Source organism: Peromyscus maniculatus, chromosome 8, assembly GCF_049852395.1.
Source record: "Peromyscus maniculatus bairdii isolate BWxNUB_F1_BW_parent chromosome 8, HU_Pman_BW_mat_3.1, whole genome shotgun sequence".
Classification (NCBI taxonomy): Eukaryota; Metazoa; Chordata; class Mammalia; order Rodentia; family Cricetidae; genus Peromyscus; species Peromyscus maniculatus.
Window position 1 is genome coordinate 93,961,509 of NC_134859.1, and position 19,710 is coordinate 93,981,218.

At 47.7% G+C, this 19,710-nt stretch overlaps 2 protein-coding genes across 3 annotated transcripts in view; one reads left to right on the forward strand and one right to left on the reverse strand.

Annotated features, from left to right (window-relative positions):
* The window catches only part of Pecam1 (platelet and endothelial cell adhesion molecule 1), a 79,428-nt gene extending 79,200 nt beyond the window's left edge, over positions 1-228 (reverse strand). The window contains exon 1 of one of the 2 annotated variants that reach the window (XM_006970496.4): positions 146-228. The gene's annotated coding sequence lies outside the window, so the exon portion shown is untranslated. The remainder of the gene's footprint in view (positions 1-145) is intronic. The other variant, XM_006970495.4, reaches the window with a different exon arrangement.
* A 5,485-nt stretch (positions 229-5,713) lies between these two features.
* On the forward strand, positions 5,714-16,737 carry Milr1 (mast cell immunoglobulin like receptor 1). The gene is made up of 6 exons (XM_015995905.3): positions 5,714-5,856; positions 6,104-6,145; positions 9,437-9,709; positions 13,411-13,506; positions 15,241-15,309; positions 16,071-16,737. Exons 1-6 carry the CDS (start codon positions 5,802-5,804, stop codon positions 16,121-16,123), a joined length of 588 nt encoding a protein of 195 aa, XP_015851391.3. The 5' UTR covers positions 5,714-5,801; the 3' UTR covers positions 16,124-16,737.
* The last annotated feature ends 2,973 nt before the right edge of the window (positions 16,738-19,710 follow it).

The following is a 19,710-nucleotide window of genomic DNA, read 5'->3' on the forward strand; positions in this document are numbered from 1 at the left end:
TGTCCCTTCTGACTGTCCAACATGCCCTCCCTTCCTGCTCTGCCCTGCCTGGAACCGGAAAAGATTCCACCTTCACTGCTAGGCCGGCGGGCTCTCAGCCTCTCCACAGCTATGAAACACCAAGAGACTGAAATAACTCACTTACCTGCAACCCAGAGGCCACCAGGCAAACTCCACAAGGAACAGCTTCCTCTAGTCGCACTGGAAGAATGAAACCAAATTCCATGTGCAAATGATTTAACATTAACTAAATTGTGCAACAGCCTGTTCTCTCCACTTAAAAATATAGTCATCTCAGGCTGGAGAGATGGCTCAGCCGTTAAGAGCACTGGCTGCTCTTCCAGAGGACCCAGGTTCAATTCCCAGCATGCACATAGAAGCTCATAACTGTCTGTAACTCCAATTCCAGGGAATCCAACACACAGACAAATGTGCACATAAAAGAAAAAGAAAAAATACTTAAAACAATATAGTCATCTCAGCTGTGCAGGGTGGTGCTCAGGAGACACAGGCAGGCAGATCTCTGAGTTCCAGGACAGCCTGGTCTACAGAGTGAGTTCCAGGCCAGCCAGTGAGTTCCAGGGCAGTCAGGGCTATGTTCTGTCTCAAAACAAACAGAACAAACCACAAACAAAACACAGTCATCTCGAATTTACAGGAGGAATACACAAACCACTGGTTGTTTGGGCTTGGGGCTGGTAGCCAGTGGGCAAAAAGGGACTTCTGGAGTGATGGAAAGGTTCTGAAACTGAATTGGGGTGATGGCTGCAAGCTGCTTATAGAGTCCCCAGACTTGGTGAATAAGAATAGAGAATATATATATAATTGATATATTCTCTATTGATATATATATCTTGAAGGCGGTGGCGCACGCCTTTAATCCCAGCACTCAGGAGGCAGAGCCAGGCAGATCTCTGTGAGTTCAAGGCCAGCCTGGTCTACAGAGTGAGATCCAGGACAGGCACCAAAACTACACAGAGAAACCCTGTCTGGAAAACGACAACAACAACAAAAAACAAACAAACAAAAAGAATAGAGGATACTCAGTTAAACTTGAATTTCAGAGAACAAGATATATTTTCAAGCTATGGCTGTTAACTCAGGTCTGTAACCCAAGCTACTTGAGTGGCTGACACAGAGCCCAGACAAGTCTGGGCTACAGAGTTCAGAGCAATCCCAGGTAACTTACTAAGATCCTGTTTCAGAATCAAAAGTGAAGTCGAGGTTGGGGCTTGCCTGGCATTCTTGGGGCTCTAGGTTCAATATTGAGTGCTGGGGGTGGGGGACAGGAAAGTTTTTTGTGTGTCCCAGAATACGAAACTCAGGTCTGGAGAGCTGGCTGGGTGGTTAAGAGCCCTTGCTTGTTCATTCCCAGCACCTTCATTCGATGCCAGTGACTCCAATTCCAGGGGGTCTGTCGCCCTCTTCTGTCCTCCAGAGGTGCATGCATGTGGTGCACTTACATACACTCCATGTTAAATAAACAAAACTTTCCTAAAAAACAGAAAAATACAGCTGGGCCTGGTGGTGCATGCTTTAATCCCAGCACTCGGGAGGCAGAGGCAAGTGGATCTTTGTGAGTTCAAGGCCAGCCTGGGCTACATAATAAGCTCCAGGCCTCCCCGCCCTCCAAAGTCTTGAATTCTGGATCCTCCTATGTCTGTCCCCAAATGCTGGGTCACAGTCATACGTCACCATGCCAATGACATTTTGGATAAAATCTTCTAACAATGAGATTTATGAAATATAGATCAGAGAGGTTATGCTGATGGAGAGGTAAGGAAACAAACAAAACATCTCGGCTTTCTCTAAATTCTAGGTGATTCAAGAGTAGCTGACGACATTCCCACCTGAGACAATCAGAACACAAAAGTAACGCTTGGAGAGTCAGAGAAAGGAATGCTGTGTGACAGACTTCTCTTGCACCCCTGGGTACTTTCCAGCCCAGGACCAATTAGTATATTCCTTGCCTCCACCAGGTGATGGGGAGGGGGGAGTGGCGGGGGAGCAGGGGTGGGTGTGGGTGGGGGGGGTGGGGTGGGGTGGGGGCATCAAAACCAGACCCTAAAAGCCAAAGTTTGGAGGTGTGAGTCCTTCCCTGGAACTTTTGAAATTACAGAAATTTAACCATGGCGCCATCTAATGGATAATTAGGAAAATTAGACACACGGCCCTGGCCAGATCTTAAACTTTTTTTTTTTCAGCTATAAACTGTGGTTTAGCAGGGTGCAATAGCAATTTAGCAAAACAATGTCTCAAAACAAAAAAACAAGGCTGGTTGGTGGTGGCACATGCCTTTAATCCTAGGACTCAGGAGACAGAGGCAGGTGGATCTCTGTGAGTTCGAGGCCAGCCTGGTCTACAGAGCAAGATCCAGGACAGGCTCCAAAGCTATACAGAAAAAAAAAAAAAAAAACTGTCTTGAAAAACAATACAAAACAAAAAACGAATAAAGGATTGGGGTGTTTGTCTAGTATGTTGTGTTGTGAGGCCCTAGGTTCAAGTCCAGTCTCTCTCTGTCTGTCTCTCTGTCTGTCTCTCTCTCTCTGTCTCTCTCTGTCTGTCTGTCTCTCTCACACACACACCATGGCTCATCCTAAATACTTCTTTCTCAGGTTTTTGACACACTTAGTTCACTTTTCAGGGTTTTGGTTTTCTTGGCGGGATTTTTGTTTGCTGTGATTTTTATTTTATTTTATTTTAGATAGGCTCTCATAACCCAGGAGGTCTTAAACTTGATAGATAGCTGAAGCAGGCCTTGAATGCCTGATCCTTCTTCCTCTATTTCCTGAATGCTAAGACAAGGGATGTTCCACTCTGCTGTTGGTTTTTTTTTTTTTTCTTTTTCTTTAATTCTTTGAGACAGGATCTTGGGTAGCCCAGGCTGGCCTCAAACTCACTATGTAACTGAAGATGATCCACTTGTCTCTGTCTCCTGAGTGCTAGGATTAAAGGCTTGCACTACCACCATCTGGCAGCTTTTTTCTTTTTTAAAAAAGATTTATTTACTTTTATTTTATATGTATTGGTGTTTAGCCTGCACGTACGTTTGTGCATCATATACATGTAGTACCTGTAGACACCAGAAGGGGGAGGCAGAGCTCCTGAAGCTGGAGACAGAAGCAGTTATGAGCCACCCAACTGGGTGCTGGGAACTGAATTGGGGTCCTCTGGAAGAGCAGCAAGTGCTATTAACTGTTGAACCATCTCTCTAGCCCCCTATTTTAAATTTTTGGTACATATTGAACTATGTATTTACATTACTTTACTGTCTATTAAATATTTCCCCTAACACTTCTGCTGTGTACTTAGAGATTTCTTAAAAATTGAATGAGGTTATCAGTACAGGCTCGTCACCCAGTGGAAAGGGCACCTCGGCTGCACTGGCTATGTTAATTACTGTCCACTGTATCAGTGGGGTGCAGAATTGTGAGCCCTGAAACCTTGAATTTGGCATGAGTTTTGGCTCCAAGGGATGTGTCAGGTCCAAGGATGAATTCCTCCTTTTCAAAGTGAGACCTCACCTCAGATTTATTATGCCGTCCTCGAACAAGCGTCTGCCCTTTTCTGGGGCCGGCTGAAGCACCCTAGCAACGTTGGTTGACAGCTGTGGGCAGTATGTTCCCTGGTATCATCTGAGGTCTTTGTGTGCCATCAGCAGCCAGCAAACTTCCTGCTGCTTTCCAAAGTTACAAACACCCAGAAATGTCATCTTTCCTCACAGAGTCCCCAATCCAGCACTTCCCTCTGCCCAGGCAAGACAGAAGTCACTCTGGGGAAAGAGTCCAAATTGAAATTCTACCAGGTAGGGTGGCAATTCATTTAGCACTCGAAAGCACAGGTTGGTGAATCTTTGTGAGTTCAAGACCAGCCTTGTCTACATATCAGGTTCCAAGCCAGCACTGGATACACAGGAGACCCTGTCTCAAAACAAAACAAAACAAAGAAGAGCAACAACAACAATAACAACCCAGGGATGGACAGACAGCCCAGGGGTTAAGAACACTGGATGCTCTTCCAGTTTAGTCCCTAGCCCCAAATGACAGCTTACAACTGTCTGTAATTCCAGTCCCAGGGGATCCAGCGTCTTCAGGCACTAGGCACACACATGGCAGAATACCCATACACACAAAGTAATAAAAGATTAAATTAAAAAAATAATGCTTTCAAACTTCCAACTCCCTTTAGACTCTAGACTTGAGGCTCATTCCATGAAAAGCAAATTCATAGGGATCTTTACCCAGCTCCTTCCTCCCTCCCTCCCTCCCTTCCTTTCTTTCTTTAAAGAACTGCAGTTGTCTGTCTGTCTGTTTTTGGTTTTTTTTTTTGTTTTTTTGTTTTTTTTGTTTTTTTTTTTGGTTTTTCGAGACAGGGTTTCTCTGTGTAGCTTTGCGCCTTTCCTGAAACTCACTTGGTAGCCCAGGCTGGCCTCGAACTCACAGAGATCCGCCTGTCTCTGCCTCCCGAGTGCTGGGGTTAAAGGCGTCCGCCGCCGCCGCCGCCGCCGCCACCACCTGGCCAATTAATTAATTTGAATACCAAGAAGCATCTTTTTGTTTGTTTGTTTGTTTGTTTGGGTTATTTTTTTGGGACAGAGTTTCTCTGTGTAGCTCTGGCTGTCCTGGCCTTCTATCTGCAGACTAGGCTGGCCTCGAACTCACAAAGATCTGCCTGCCTCTGCCTCCCGAGAGCTGGGATTAAAGGCGTGCACCAACATCACCCTGCTCAGTGCTCCCCTCCACCTCTCTCTCTTGTTTTTTTTTTTTTTTCAAGAAGACTATTTAATGATACAACTAACTTAAGTATCAAAACACAGCCATGCTGGGGCTGGAGCCAGGGCTCAGAGTGAGAGTGCCTGCTGTTACACAGAGGACCCGAGTTCAGCTCCCAGTGCCCACATCAGGAGATTCACAACGGCCTGTAACTTCAGTTCCTGTGCATCAGATGCTCCCTCTGGCCCCAACAGGCACCCACATGCATGCACAGTGTTGGAGCCTATGGCTCACTTTGTAGGCATCTAGGAACGGGTGGTGGTGGTGTTAATCCCACTGGTTGAGAATAAGCCCATTATCACAATGTTTGAGCCAAATCTGAAGCAAACTTTATTGAATACTGTCCAGGACAATGGACACTGACCAGGTCCATATTCAGGATTCCCAGAGTATGGCACCAAATTACATTAGTCAGAGGCTTATAAAGGCAAACCCCACAATGCTTCGTGCTTCCCACCTTCCTCCAATCAGGAGCAAGCATACACCCTGGAGTACTTTCTGCTTAGTACCTCCAGCCTACATGTGATCAAGCACATCCTGTGCAGATGGGGTAACCAAGCTTGTTTCCAGAAGTGAAAACCTGTAACTTTTTATCTTACATGAAGAATGGCACCTCCGCATTCCAGAAAGTCATCTGTCCTCGGGCAAGAGGGACTCACACGTTAGAGGCATAAAAAGTTTTATGGATTCCTTAGGCACAATGATTTAAACTTAAAACATCACTTTAGCCATCACAGTGTGTGCGTGGGGGGTGTGGGAGAGGGGACAAAAGACCTGTTGTCACAGAACAGGTCCAAGAGAGGAAGGAGGACCTTCAGTCAGAGCAGCTGCTGAGCGCCTGGCCCAGTCACTCGAGGGCCAGTTAAACCAGCTAGTCACGGGTCAAGTTGTGAAACTCTAAACCCTCTCACTTCCTGCGTGTGGGTTCTGGAAGAGGGATCTGTGAAGCCACACCCCCCCTCTGAAGTAGCAGTTCCAGGATGGGTGACAGGCTTTCCCGTGTGCCACTCTGTCTTCTCATTCAAGGGAATGAGGAGCTGGCTGGACAAACTGTTACTCTGGGCTGTTTTTCTTTCTACTGCACGTAAGCCTGATTCAATATTCTAAGAATTGACTCCCAGGCCAGGAGTAGCAGTTCACACCCAGAGGCAGGGGTATCTCTGTGAGTTTGAAGCCAGCCTAATCTACATAGAGTGTTCCAGGCCAGCCAGGGCTACATAGTGAGACCCTGTCTCAAAAAACAGAGACAAAACCCAAACAGACAAAAATCAGCTCTTCAAAACATCGTATGGAAAACGCTCTCCTTCTAATCTTCCCCTTTTCTCTTTCAGTTCAAAATGCTGCAGTGGATTATGAGAAGAAGAAAACAGACGGTAAGTTTCATTTCCTAAAAGGATGTTCGTTGGAACGGTGGGATAGCTGGCTTTGAATGTGAGCGTTCCTTTATGGGCATTTCTGTGTTTTTAGATTAGCAACCAAGAGCAAAGGCTTCCATTATCTGCCAGGAAGGAGATGAGCTGAGTTTAAAGCAGGGAAATTGTAGCTTTTTTTTCCTCCCACCTGAAACTCGGCGACAACATCTTGGGATGGTTTTACCATGAAAAACTTCAAACTTCCTCTGCTATCTTTTTTGTTTGTTTGTTTGTTTGTTTTTAGCTAGAAAATCCTCACATGATCATTGTAAATTTTATTATTTACTTTTGAGGCTGAGTCTCCTGTAGCTCAGGCTGGCCTCAGACTCCATTATGTAGCTAAGGCTGGACTAGAACAGGAGTTCTTCTCAAGGGAAGGACAGCTCAGAACCCACCAAGACCAAGATCTCAGCACGAAGGAGATGTATTTGCCCCAGAGGGACAAAGGCAGGACATAGAGGACGAGGGGGAAGAGAAGAGGAATAAGGGAGAGGGGGAAGGTACTTGCTCTGGAGGACAAAGGTCCGCCTCTGGATTGAGAGGAGACAGACGTGGCCCACAGGCAAATGGCGGTTTATAACGGGAAAGGAAGAAACTCCATGTTAGGATGAGTTGGTTTGTTTTGATTGGGCATATTAATTAGGGTGACTACGAGGAGGCTTTTGAGTAATGAACTTTGACGCTTTGATAGGAGGACGTGACCTCCAACGCCTTGGTGGCTAGCTTTAGGAACGTAAAGGGAACGGGAAGAAGGGCAAAAAGCAAAACCTGTTGGCCCCGAGTTCACCATGCTCGGGCCTGCCAGAGCCTTCCCTTTCTGCCTCTTCCTCCCAGGTGCGGGGTCCCAGGTGTGTGCCACCACGCCCACTCAAACACGCCATAAATTCAAGCAACCGGCACTGTGCATGGGAGGAACTCCACCGTGGAGTCAGGGCACTTGGTTGCTGAGCCTGGCATGCTGTTCACCAGCTGGCAGCCTGGGCACTGAAACTGACCATTTTTGAGTTTGATTTCTTTCATCTGGGAGGTGGGAATGCCGCAGTGCACATCCCCTACACAGTATCCGGCATACCGCACTCCTTCAGTGTATGCTAGCCACGGGAGATTGAAAGTGCTCTGCACAGCCCCAGCCTGCCTCCTCTCCACCCAGAAGCAGCCAGTAACAGTAATCGGGTTGTTTGGGCCTTTTGTTTTCGTTTCCATGGATTGTGATAGGATCTTGCTATATAGACTAGCGCTCACTGTGGAGCCCAGGCTATGCTGAACTCATAGGAATCCTCCTGCTTCAACCTCTTAAGCGCTGAGTGTGGTTGCGCATACACTGCAGAAGCCTAGATGGATATGTTTGTGTCTGTCTACAATGTCAGGATTTATTGAACAGCAATAAATTCACAAGCTGTGTGGTTCTGTTGACTGTAATTTTCCAAGAAGTCCTGATTTCCCTTGGTAGCTGGCAGTTAGCAAACACAGATTCTTCTGTTCCAATTTTAAATTTAATATTAATGCTCAGATCACACATTACACATCTTACAGTCAATATACACACGAAGGACCAGAAAATATGTATATGGCACACGTCTTTAATCCCAGCACCCCGGAGGCAGAGACAGGCTTATCTCTTGAGTTTGAGGCCAACCTGGTCTACAGAGCAAGTTCCAGGACAGCCAGGGATATACGGAGAAACCCTGTCTCAAAAAAAATTGTGTATGTGTGTGTGTCTCTGTGTGTGTGTCTCTGTGTGTGTCTCTGTGTGTGTGTGTGTGTCTGTGTGTGTGTGTGTCTGTGTGTGTGTGTGTGTCTCTGTGTGTGTGTGTCTCTGTGTGTGTGTGTGTCTTTGTGTGTGTTTGTCTGTGTGTGTGTCTCTGTGTGTGTGTGTGTGTCTCTGTGTGTGTGTGTGTGTGTGTGTGTGTGTGTCTCTGTGTGTATACATGTTACAGACTGGCCATCAAAGTCACAGTAGTCAGAGTTCAAGGAATTCTAAGAGGCCTCACTGAAAGCAGAGTCTGGTTGTAGCCCAGGCTGGCCTAGAACTCACTATGTAGCAGAGACTGACCTTGAATTCTCGACCTTTCTGCCTCTATCCCCCAAATGCTGAACTTAACAGCTATGATGACCACAGGGGAGAGACAGACCATGGGGGGCCTGGGGGGGCTGAGGGGAGCCTGGGGGACCTGGAGGATCTGGAGGATCTGGGGGGACCTGGGGGAGCCTGGGGGACCTGGAGGATCTGGGGGAACCTGGGGAGCCTGGGGGACCTGGGGGAGTCTGGCAACAGCAGAAAACGATTTGTGGTGGGTAATTTAATGGAAAATTCACAGCTGGGGTGGGGGGAGGCTGTCCCTGGTTTATGCGAAATGTACTCCATGATAAGAACATTTGGCAGCTCTTACCTGGAAAGCAATACAGACGGGAATTGAAAGCTCTTGTCAAAGCCAAACAAAAACACACAGACAGCTGTGCCGTAAAGGGATCTTTATCCCGAGAAAAGCAAAGAAGACCGAAATCGGAACATGGGTGTGCAGACTGGGCGGCCTCCGGCACACCTGAAGAACAAAGGGAAGATTGGCAGTGACTGGGGAAACAAAATTGTCCTGGGGTGTTCGGTTCTGTCTTGATAAAAGGGGGTGTTCGTCACTTTCCTCCCGACTGTGACCAAATATCCAGACAAGAAGCGACTGAAGGCAAGAAGGGTCAACCTGGGTTCACAGCTCAAGGGGAGATTAGCGCCCATGATGGCTGGGAAGGCATGGTGGCAGGGGCCTGAGGTGGCCGGCCACACAGCATCCACAGTCAGGAAGCAGAGAGAGAGGAAAGGATGCTCAGCTCACAGTCTCCTCGGCTTCTTTTTATTCAGTCTGGGATGGATCACATCACCCACATTCAGAGTGAGCCTTGCCATCCCAGTTAGCCCAGTCTAGAAACTTCCTTACAGACATCCCAGAGGCAGTCTCCTAGGTGGTCCTAGAGCCTGTCAGCTTGACACTATTAACCCCCACGTCTCCTGTAGCCCAGTCTGCCTTTGAACTCCCTGGATAGCTAAGGATGGCCTCAAACTCCTGGTCCTTCTTGCCTCCATCTCCCACGAGCTGGAATTAGAGGCATGAGCTACCGTGCCTGACTTATGCAGTGCCCAGGATGGAACCCAGGGCTCTGCGCAGGCTAGGCGAACACTCCACCACCCAAGCTGCACTCCCAGCCCAGCCCCATCAAGCGGTTTTAATGAAGACTTGCCGTGCCATTTTGTTTTTCCAGAACTGCCTCCTCCAAATCTGAACTCAAGTATGAACGTGGTCAAGATGGGCCAAAATGTATCTCTGTCCTGCTCCAGCAAGAAGAACGCATCAGTGGACATCACCTATTCATTATTTTGGGGTACGAAACACATAGAAACCAAGACCAAAAGAGGAGAAACCGTCATTTTCCACCTGAAGATCTCCAACGCCAATGAAACAGGCCCTTACAAATGCAAAACCAATGTTTCCAACCTGCACAAGTATAGTCAGGAACTCAACTTCAGGATCGCCAGTAAGTGCCTCCTGCCATACAGTGGCGATGGGGGTGGGCGGAGCGGGGCTGAAGGGAGTCTCTCTGGTGCTGTGGAGGGCAGTTCAAAACACTCGAGAATGTGGAAAGGGACTGGAGACGTGGCTCATCCGTTCAGCCCTTGCTGTGGGCTTTCTCCTTTTTTTTTTCTTATTCTGCCTGGGCCCTCAGTGTAAAGGATGGTGCTCCCACATTGGAGAGGGTCTTCCCCGCTCAGCTAATCCTCTGTGGAAGTGCTTCGCTGATCTCCTAACCCCTACTTCCTCTAACCAAGATTAGCCACCTCACCCAGCTTCTCCCCTTGAAGCCCCACCAGCCAGCACGCTTCCCGGGCAGCCGCGCCTCATGTGTTCGGGTTTTCTCTCTGTTACCTTCCCACGCCATGCGTCTCCTAGCCCGCCACCAGCAGCCTCATCTGTGGTGACCTTGATAAGTTAAGAGCACTGGGTTTCCAGCACCCAGGGGTGCTGAGCAATCACTTGGAACTCCAGTTTCAGGAGATCTGACGCTCTCTTCTGACCTTGGCGGGTACCACTAGGCACACACAAGGTGCGTATCCATACACGCAGGCAAAACACTTATACACATGACATTTTTAAAAATTGGAAACAAATACTTAAAGAAAAAGAAATGGAGTGGGGAGACTATGGTCTTCTGGTCTCAGGTGGTGAGCAGGGTTGGCTTGGTTAGAACGTGGATAGGAGAAATGGAGTGGGAGGAGAGGGAGGAGGGTTCAATCCCCAGGACCCACACCATGGAAGTGGAAATTGACTCTGGCACATTGTCCTCTGACCTCCACAGTACTGTGTGGCACACACATACCCACACACTAACAAGTAACTAAATGCAATTTTTAAAATTTCAAAAGAGATGAGAAGCCAGGCAGTAATCAGGCACACCTTTAATCCCAGCACTCGGGAGGCAGAGCCAGGCGGATCTCTGGATTTGAGGCCAGCCTGGGCTACAGAGTGTGCTCTAGGGCAGCCAGAGCTACACAGAGAAACCCTGTCTTGAAAAAACAAACAAAAATAAGAGATGAGAAATGAAGGGGTGAGCAGACTTCATGAGGCTCACAGGGCATGGCCTTCGAGTTCTCTGTGAAGCCCTTCTGAGAGAGGTTGTCTGGAGAGCCAGCCTCACATGCACACACCTTACACATACAGCCCTGTGCCCCCAATCCCCATGACTGAATTAGAACTCTGCAGCTACCATCCCCAAATTACTAATAATATTGGTACTTTCATTTATTTAGTTATTTATTTATTTATTCATTCATTTTAGAGATTTATTCATTATGTATACAGTGTTCTGCCTGCATGTATCCCTGCAGGCCAGACAAGGGCACCAGATCTCATTACAGATGGTTGTGAGCCACCATGTGGGTGCTGGGAATTGAACTCAGGACCTCTGGAAGAGCAGCCAGTGCTCTTAACCCCTGAGCCATCTCTCCAGCCCCTCTGCTTTTATTTTGTGATTGGATCTTGCTATATATGTCTGGCTGGCTCTGAACTCACAATGATGCTCCTGTCTCAGCTTGGGAATGTTGGGTGTGTACCACCACTCCCAATTTATAATTTTTTTTTTTGAGACTAGGTCTCTTGTTTGAGGATGGCCTCAAACTCACCATGACTTCTGATCCTCTGCCTTCCCACCCCCAGTGCTGGGATTACAAGCACATGCCCTTCATCCAGTTTACTTGACAGTAGGGATGAACCCAGGGCTTCTTGCATGCTAGATAAGCACTCTACCCACTGGGCCACACCCCCAGCCTGTTCACAAAACTATGCTAAAATATACGCACAATGAATTTGCTATTTTATCCCCCCCCCCTTTTTTTTTTATTTTACGGTATGAGGCCCTGTCATGGACTCAACAAGAGCTCTACATGGAATCCCACCCTTGGCTCCCAGTCCAGCTTGTTCATATGCACGTTAGTGACCTTTAGTCTTTACTCCGTGTGAGACCATCAGTAACCCCACACCTTTGTCAGTTTCCGAGGCTGCAACCCAGTGCCCTGAGATAATTCCTCACGCTGTTCCCCCTGCCCGGTAGCTGTTTCCCCTGCCCGGTAGCCACCATTCTGCTTTCTGTCTCCACAGACCTAACTATTCTAGGGTTCCATTCCAGTGGAATCCGGCAGCAGTTGTCTGTCTTGTTTTATTTTGTGACAGAGTCTCCTGTCTCCCAGGCTGGCCTCAAACTCACCATGCAGTTGAGGGTAGCCTTGAACTTTCTGGTCCTCCTGAGTGGGTGGATTGCAGGGGTGCAGAATGAGCTCAGGCCTTCCTGCTTGCTAGGCAAGGACTCTACCAACTGTGCCACATCCCCAGGGGCTTCCCTTTGGTGCTTGGCTTCCTGCGCGTATCAGAACGTCTTCCCTTTTTAGGCTGGGGAACACTCTGATCTGGATGCATACCTAATGTTGTTTCCCCAGCCCTCCACCCCATGCTTCTGGCTATTGTAAACAGTGCTACCGTGCACGTGGGTGTGCGTGGATGCATATCAGTGCTTATAGCAAAGAGGCTCCTGAAGTTCACTGTGTATCATATGGTTGGTCCAGAGCAGAAAGCCCTCAATGGGTGGAGCCTTCTGTTTCTCAGCTACCTTCAGGAAGCTTGATGTGTGAAGTTGGATGGGAACATGTCTCTCTCTTCCCACCTGATGCTCGGCAACAACAAGAGACCCGTCACCATCCAGCTAGAAGCCTTTCCTTATTTACCTCTAAGCCCTTCTCTGGTAGAGATTTCAAAGTGGCCCTTTCACTGAGCACACGTGTGGAGAAATATCTAGACTTGCACAAAACAGCATTTGTGTCTCAGCACAGAAGGCTCCAAGCCGAGGGCTGTTGGGTTCCTGGTGTTTGTGTCTCTAGGCCTCAGTTTTCTGGCCTGTGGAATGGGACTGTGGAGAGCCTGTCTGAATTAGTGAGACTCATTCAAAGATGTCAGGCCCCTGTGCCTCCCTCCAACTCTACACGGACAGAGGTCACAGAGGGCAGGCACTCCATTGATACAGCAGTTGAAAAGTAATTGGGACACAGTTTAGTGGTACAGTCCCTGCTTAGCTTGTACAAGGCCCAGGGTAGGCTCCAGGACCAACGCACCCCTAAAAGCCCTTGAAATAGATGCCCTACTTAAGACAGCTCCTCAGACACCTCAGGAACATCTCCCTTTTCTACAGACAGAACCACCCTGAGTTTTTTGTCCAAGTGGCTTCAAGATTTGCACACGCCATTATTCCCAGCACTCAGGAGGCAGAGGCAGGCAGATGTCTGAGTTCAAGGCCAGCCTGGTCTATAAAGAGTTCCAGGACAACCAGGGCTACACAGAGGAACCCTATCTCAAAAAATTTCTGCTAGCCTAGAACTTAGTTGCATTCCTCATCTCTTGAAGACGACTCAAGACTTTCTATTCCTTTCAAGAAGGAAAGAAAATGTGTCTATTTCCAATACAGTATGTAGGCTAAGACCTCCCAGGACCTGGTCAGGAGGCCCCTGGATCAGAGGAGAGGGTGTCTTATACACATGTGTGATTGTTTCCCTAATTACTTGAGGCTAGCACTAAGACATGTCACTTAGAATCATGGGAGAGTCAGCCCCGCTGGCAGAGAAGACAGGAAAAACATGTCTAAATTGGTTCAAAGTGATGACTCTGACTTTTTTGCTTTGTTTTGGTTTTTGGCAGGAAACGCTCAGAGAGAGAGTAAGTCCAAGGATTCTGGAGATGCACCCATGCAAAGTGAGCTGTATGCAAACATCTGTGACCCTCAAACTCAGACAGGTTAGGGGCCTTGCTGGCTCTTTTGATGAGTTTGGTTGGTTGGTTTGGGGGTGACTGTATACATACATACATACATATATTATATATATGTGTATACACACACACACACACACACACACACACACACACATACACACACACACGTGGTGCTGGAACTTGAATCCAAGGTGTCACACATGCTGGACAAGTACTCTACACAGTGCTCGTTATTTAAAAAAAAAAAAAAAAAATTAAAGATTCTCCAGAGACTTCAGTTAAAAAAAAAAAAAGGAAGCCAAGTAAGTAACAGTATCCCATCTCCTTCCCACCTCCCTTCCGTCCTCCCATCTTACTCACCAGTAGGCCATTCTATCCTTTGATTTTTTTTTTAAGTTATCATACTTTAGAGATGACTTTATATTAACTTGGGAAGATCAATGCTGTATCCCAAAGTCTTTCATGATCATGTTTTTGTTTGTTTGTTTGTTTGTTTGTTTGTTTTTGTTTGAGACAGGGTTTCTCTGTGTAGCCCTGGCTGTCCTGGAACTCACTCTATAGACCAGACTGGCCTTGAACTCACAGAGATCTACCTACCTCTGCCTTCTGAGTGCTGGGACTAAAGGCGTGGCTTATGATCATCTTTAAAAAAAAAGATTTTGTTGTTCATTTGTTCTGTTTTGAGACAGAGTCTTGCTATGTAGCCCAGCCTGGCTTCAAACTTGTAATCCTCCTGCCTCAGCCTCTTGAGTGATGGGATCACAGACTTGTGATACTATGTCCAATAGTTTGTTCTTTAAAAATATCTATTTTAAGCTGGGCGGTAGTGGTGGTGCACGCCTTTAATCCCAACACTGGGGAGAGAGAGCCAGGTGGGTCTCTGTGAGTTTGAGGCCAGCCTGGGCTACCAAGTGAGTCCCAGGAAAGGCGCAAAGCTACGCAGAGAAACCCTGTCTTGAAAAACCAAAATAATAATATAATAATAATAATAATAATAAATATCTATTTTAATAACAAATAAAACCATATGTATTTATCATGTGCAGCATGGTTATTTGGGAACAGAGTTTTTTGTTTGCTTACTTGTTTTTTTTATTAGCAACTCATCTAGGCTGGCTTTGAATTCACAGTGTTGCCCAGAATGACCTCAAACTCATAACAATCCTCCTGCTTCATCCTCCCATGTCCCGGGATTACAAATGTGACTTAATTTGTGTGTCACCCTTGCCCAGAGGCCATGATAACCTTTTCTGTATCTAGTTTAGTCTGCGCGCTGCAGAAGCGGGAACATCTCAGTTTTGTTTGCTTGCTTCCTTGCTTAGTGCAATGTTTGGGATCAAGCCCAGGGCTCCACACACACCAGCCAGGTGCTGGAGAGAACATGAATCTGCTCCCTTAGCAGTTTTCAAGATTGTAGTATTTAATGATTAGCTAGAGTCGCCATACCATATAATAGCGGCTTCTCATATCAGACATTGCACGTTGGATGCTTCGGGGTGTAAGGGCTTGGCTAAGAGGCTCCGTCCCAGCCAGCTCCACAGAGCCCCGGCCACACTCTGAGCACTGTGCAAGCCAGGCACACCGGCACCAGCTCCCAGTCTTGCCAAGCAGGAGCCTGGATCAGACCTGAAGTGACAGAAATCCGTTTCCACACCCCCAAAGGGAAAGAGCTCTCCCTAGGCCCTAGACTGCCACCCTCACACGGTCAGAGGATCCAAGAACTGGTCCAGTAACACTATGCATTGTTTTTTTGCCCAGAGGCAGGACAACCCCAGGAGCTACACTATATCACTCCAGTCTTCAAGGAGGTAGCACCCAGGGAACAAGGTGAGTCATGATGGGGACCAGAGATGCTGTTGGAATGAGACAGGAGTCCCTGCGACATCACTGTGGGCAGGGGCTTTGTATCTAAGGACGGGGTGGGGGACCCTAGGTTCCCAGCAAGCCCACAGTAACCAACCACAGCTCCCACAAATGTGTCAGGTGGAGAGATGGGGGGGAGGAAAAGACAAGGTGGGGACTGTCCTCTAAATACTTCCAAAACAGGCTGGAGAGACGGCTTGGCATTTATGAGCATGCACTGTGCTTCCAGAGGACCTGAGTCCACTTTCCACACTCATGTCCTGTGGCCCACAACCACCTGCGCTCATACGCACAGACACCCCGCACACACACACACACATTCAAATCAAATCAAAAAACTCCCGAGAAGAGGATTCAGGGTCACTACTAAAACATTTTCAAGAGGAAATCGGGGCCTGGGGAGATGGCTCTGGGGCCCAGAGCACATGCCTGCCTCATTTGCATGAGGACCTGAGTTTGGATCCCAGCTCTCATGCAAAAAGCTGGGCACGGCTGTGACCCCAGTGCTGAGATGAGACTCCTGGGGCTCTCTGGCAGTCGGAGGACAACGTGGGGTCAGCTCTCTCCTTCCACTCTGGGGGACCCTGGGATAGAACTAAGGTCATCAAGCTTGGTGGCGAGTGGTGTTACCCACTGAGCCCATACACCTGAAATGGGGATTCCTTTGAGCCTTTGTCTGAACTCATAGCTGGAGGTTCTGAGTTGTCTTCCCTTCTCCATTTCAGAAGGCTGTGTGGGCAGTCCAGCTGATTACATCTACTCCGAGCTCACCCACTGAAGTGTGAAGAAACTGACTGCCCCCCCGTGTACAAGACTTTCCAGTAAGCTGATATGTATGGAGAAACAGCAGATTCACCTGGTGCTCCAAAGTTTCACCCAAGGCTGGAGCAGGAGGATCCTGAATTCAAGGCCAGCTGGGACTACAAAGCAAGACCCCATCTAACCTGGTCGCCTAAGATGAATTTGTATTTTTCACATCTGAACACTATTCCTTTGGCTAATTTGGGCCTCTAATCTTGTCATCAAAGTAGCCAGGCTTGATAATAGTTATAAAGTATTTGGTTTTGTAGGTATCCATCGTTCTCACTTTCCAACACCATTTAAAAGGAATTATCTTGGGGCTGAAGAGGTGGCTGAAGAGAAGAGAAAAGAAGCAGGTACTGCTCATTCAAGGGACAGGAGTTTGATTCCCAGGGTCCACATCCCACGACTCATAGTCGCCAATAACTTTGTTTCCAGAGGATGCATCACCCTCTTCTGTCATCTGCAGGCACTGCACTCATGTGCACAGACACACACCTAAACACTTAATTAAAAATAAACAGTCCACAGCCATACCACCCTGAACTTGCCCAATCTCATCTAAAAATAATAAAAATCTTAAAAGTTAAATCTTAGGCAAAAGAGCTGTTTGTGAGTAGCTCATGAAGGCATTATAATGATCATCCTTTGTATTCCCTTGTCTCCACGCCTGCCAAAGGTTCAAATGCAAAAACAAAGCATGGCCAGGTGTGGCAGTGCACATCTTTAATTCCAGCACTCAGGAGACAGAGGCAGGTGGATTTCTGTGAGTTCCAGGACAGCCAGGGGCTACATAGCGAGACCAAAAAAAAAAAAAAAAAAAAAAAAAAAAAAAAAAAAGAAAGAAAGAAAGAAAGAAAAAACCCCACAACAAACAACTACAAATAAATACCACCACAAAGCCTAATCTATGTCTAAGTGTAAACATAGGCGATCTTGAAAATGGGTCTGAGGGCTGGGGAGGTGGCTTATCAGGAAAGAGTGCTTACTCGGCAAGTATGAGGACCTGTGTCAAATCCCCAACACCCATGTAAAAATCTGGGTGTGGCTACACACACCTGTAACCCCTGCAGTATAGGGGAGCAGACCTCTGTGTGTGTGAGTATGTGTGTGCGAGAGATTATACGACTGCAAAGAGCTGTTAGTCCTGGTACTGAAGAAACTGGGTGTTCCTGTCCCCAAGTCAGGCAGCTGACAACTGCCTGCAATCTCAGCTCCAGGGGACCTGACACTCTCTCTGGACTCTTTAGTCACCTGCACTCACGTGTGCATATACCCTCACACAGATACCCACATATACCTAATTAAAAAGAAAACACATCTTGTTAGTATTGATTTTCTTTCTTTCTTCTTCTTTTTTTGTTTTTCCTCTGTGTAGCTTTAGCTGTCCTGGAACTCACTCTGTAGACCAGGCTAGCCTCAAACCCAGAGATCTGCCTGGCTGTGCCTCCCGTGCTGGGATTAAAGGCGTGCACCACCACTGCTGGCTAGCACTGATTCTCATTGTAACACAAACACACTGAAGTATCTTCCTCACGCACATTCTGTAAGTACAAAGGGCGGATCCCTAGTAAGGGTAGGAAACCAGCTTTGCCTGTCCGGAGGGATCAGGGGACCTAAGAATGCTCAGGTCTCAGCTGCGCATGTCCAGAGGTGCATTCTTCCCTGCCAGCTGTGCCTTTCTCTCCTTCAGTGTCCGCACCACACTTCGATGATGTCCCCGGCTTGGTTCTCCCTACAGCCCCACTCTGGCTAGAGAAGTGAGCGGTCTGCAAACGGAGCTGAGGAGGCCTCTGGCTTGCCCAGCTTGCCCTTAATAGTCTCTCCTTTTCTCCTTGCAAAGCTTCTAATGCTGGTAACAGAGGCCAAGCAAGTCTACAACTGGGCTGATTGCCGCTGTTTCAAGTCTTTCACGTGATGGAACCGCTGAGTAACCAATGCTTCACTTTCCCCCAGGGAGAGCCTTGGTACCTGTGCAGCCCAGGAGCCAACACACGCCAAGTCCTCACTGCCCACTGGTCACTGGATATTGAGTCTTTGACGCTTTCGCTCCACAGGAGCAATTCCACTCCCCAAAGATGCCTTCTAGAGCTTTCTGCCCTGTCTTACCCTGGATGAGATCTGAAAGTAGGGTGTGGGATACTGCCTTCTGTGTTTATTATGTACACTGGAGGTGGCCCCAGAGAGCGAGCATGAGGGAAAGTCAGTACAAAGCTGAACCATAGAGCCGGGCAGTGATGGCACACACCTTTAATCCGAGGACTGGGAGGCAGAGGCAGGCGGATCTCTGTGAGTTCCAGGCCAGCCTGGGCTACAGAACGAGAGCCAGGACAGGCTCCAAAGCTGCACAGAGAGACACTGTCTCAAAGAAGAAGAAGAAGAAGAAGAAGAAGAAGAAGAAGAAGAAGAAGAAGAAGAAGAAGAAGAAGAAGAAGAAGAAGAAGAAGAAGAAAGACTCAGAATGAAGAAAAAGGCCTAGCATACATTTGTGGCAGGAATATGGGAGTGTGCTTGGCTCTGGTGGAATCCTGCCAAGCAGTGAGTATTCCAGTTGCTCCCATACCTGGTGAATACTCCAATCACTTCATTGAAGTGGTGTCTGCCAGGTTTCCCTAGTACGATATTCGGTAGATAGGAACTCTGGATTGAAACCTGAGACTGGGTTCTCTCCTTCCATCCTTATTGGGGTTCTGGGGATTGAACTCAGAGGGCCTCAGGCTTGTGAGGCAAGCTCTTTACCCGCTGAGCCATCTCTCTGCTCCTGAAATTACGTAACTACACTAGTTATCTGTAGCTAGAGTTTTCCTGCCTTGCCCACAGTCAGGACAAATCTTTGTCACCCGCCTGTCCCACAGCCGCTCAGACCCAACCAAGTAAACACAGAGACTTATATTGCTTACAAACTGTATGGCCGTGGCAGGCTTCTTGCTAACTGTCCTTATATCTTAAATTAATCCATTCCCATAAATCTATACCTTGCCATGTGGCTCGTGGCTCATGGCTTACCAGCATCTTTTCATGCTGCTTGTCAGGGTGGCGGCTGGCAGTGTCTCCCTCTGCCTTCCTGTTCTTTTATTTCTCCTCTCTGTTAGTCCTGCCTATACTTCCTGCCTAGCCATGGCCAATCTGGTTTTATTTATTGATCAATCAGAACAACTTGACATACAGACCATCCCACAGCACAACCAAGTGCAGACCATCTCAGACACCTGCACTCAGGCCCGTGGTCCTAACCATCCTCTATGCGGACCTGCTGGGTAAAGCCACGAGGAACCCGAGAATGGGCTCCCACAGGACATACAGAACATCCCACTGCAGTTATCAGTTTGGAATACGGCATTATTTATATCTCTTTTATCATTTCTATCTCTGTGGAATCACGGATCGCTATTTCATCGATAAGTTATAATCCATCACTGATGTGATTTATTATCATGTCCAAGCTGCCCTAGATTGACAAGCAAGGTTTCCTCCAAGCTTGATTCTCTTCTTGTGACGTTACCTGGCACAACAGTATGTCCTAGGTTCATCTTGTACTCGTCACGGAGCCATTTTCCAGGGAGC

What these genes read in the sequence shown, in the direction of transcription:
- Milr1 (XM_015995905.3), top strand. Translation starts at nt 5,802, where the DNA reads ATGAGGAGCTGGCTGGACAAACTGTTACTCTGGGCTGTTTTTCTTTCT. An exon ending in ACTCAACTTCAGGATCGCCA is followed by an intron (nt 9,710 to 13,410) that starts GTAAGTGCCTCC and finishes GGTTTTTGGCAG; the next exon opens with GAAACGCTCAGAGAGAGAGT. An exon ending in TGACCCTCAAACTCAGACAG is followed by an intron (nt 13,507 to 15,240) that starts GTTAGGGGCCTT and finishes TTTTTTGCCCAG; the next exon opens with AGGCAGGACAACCCCAGGAG.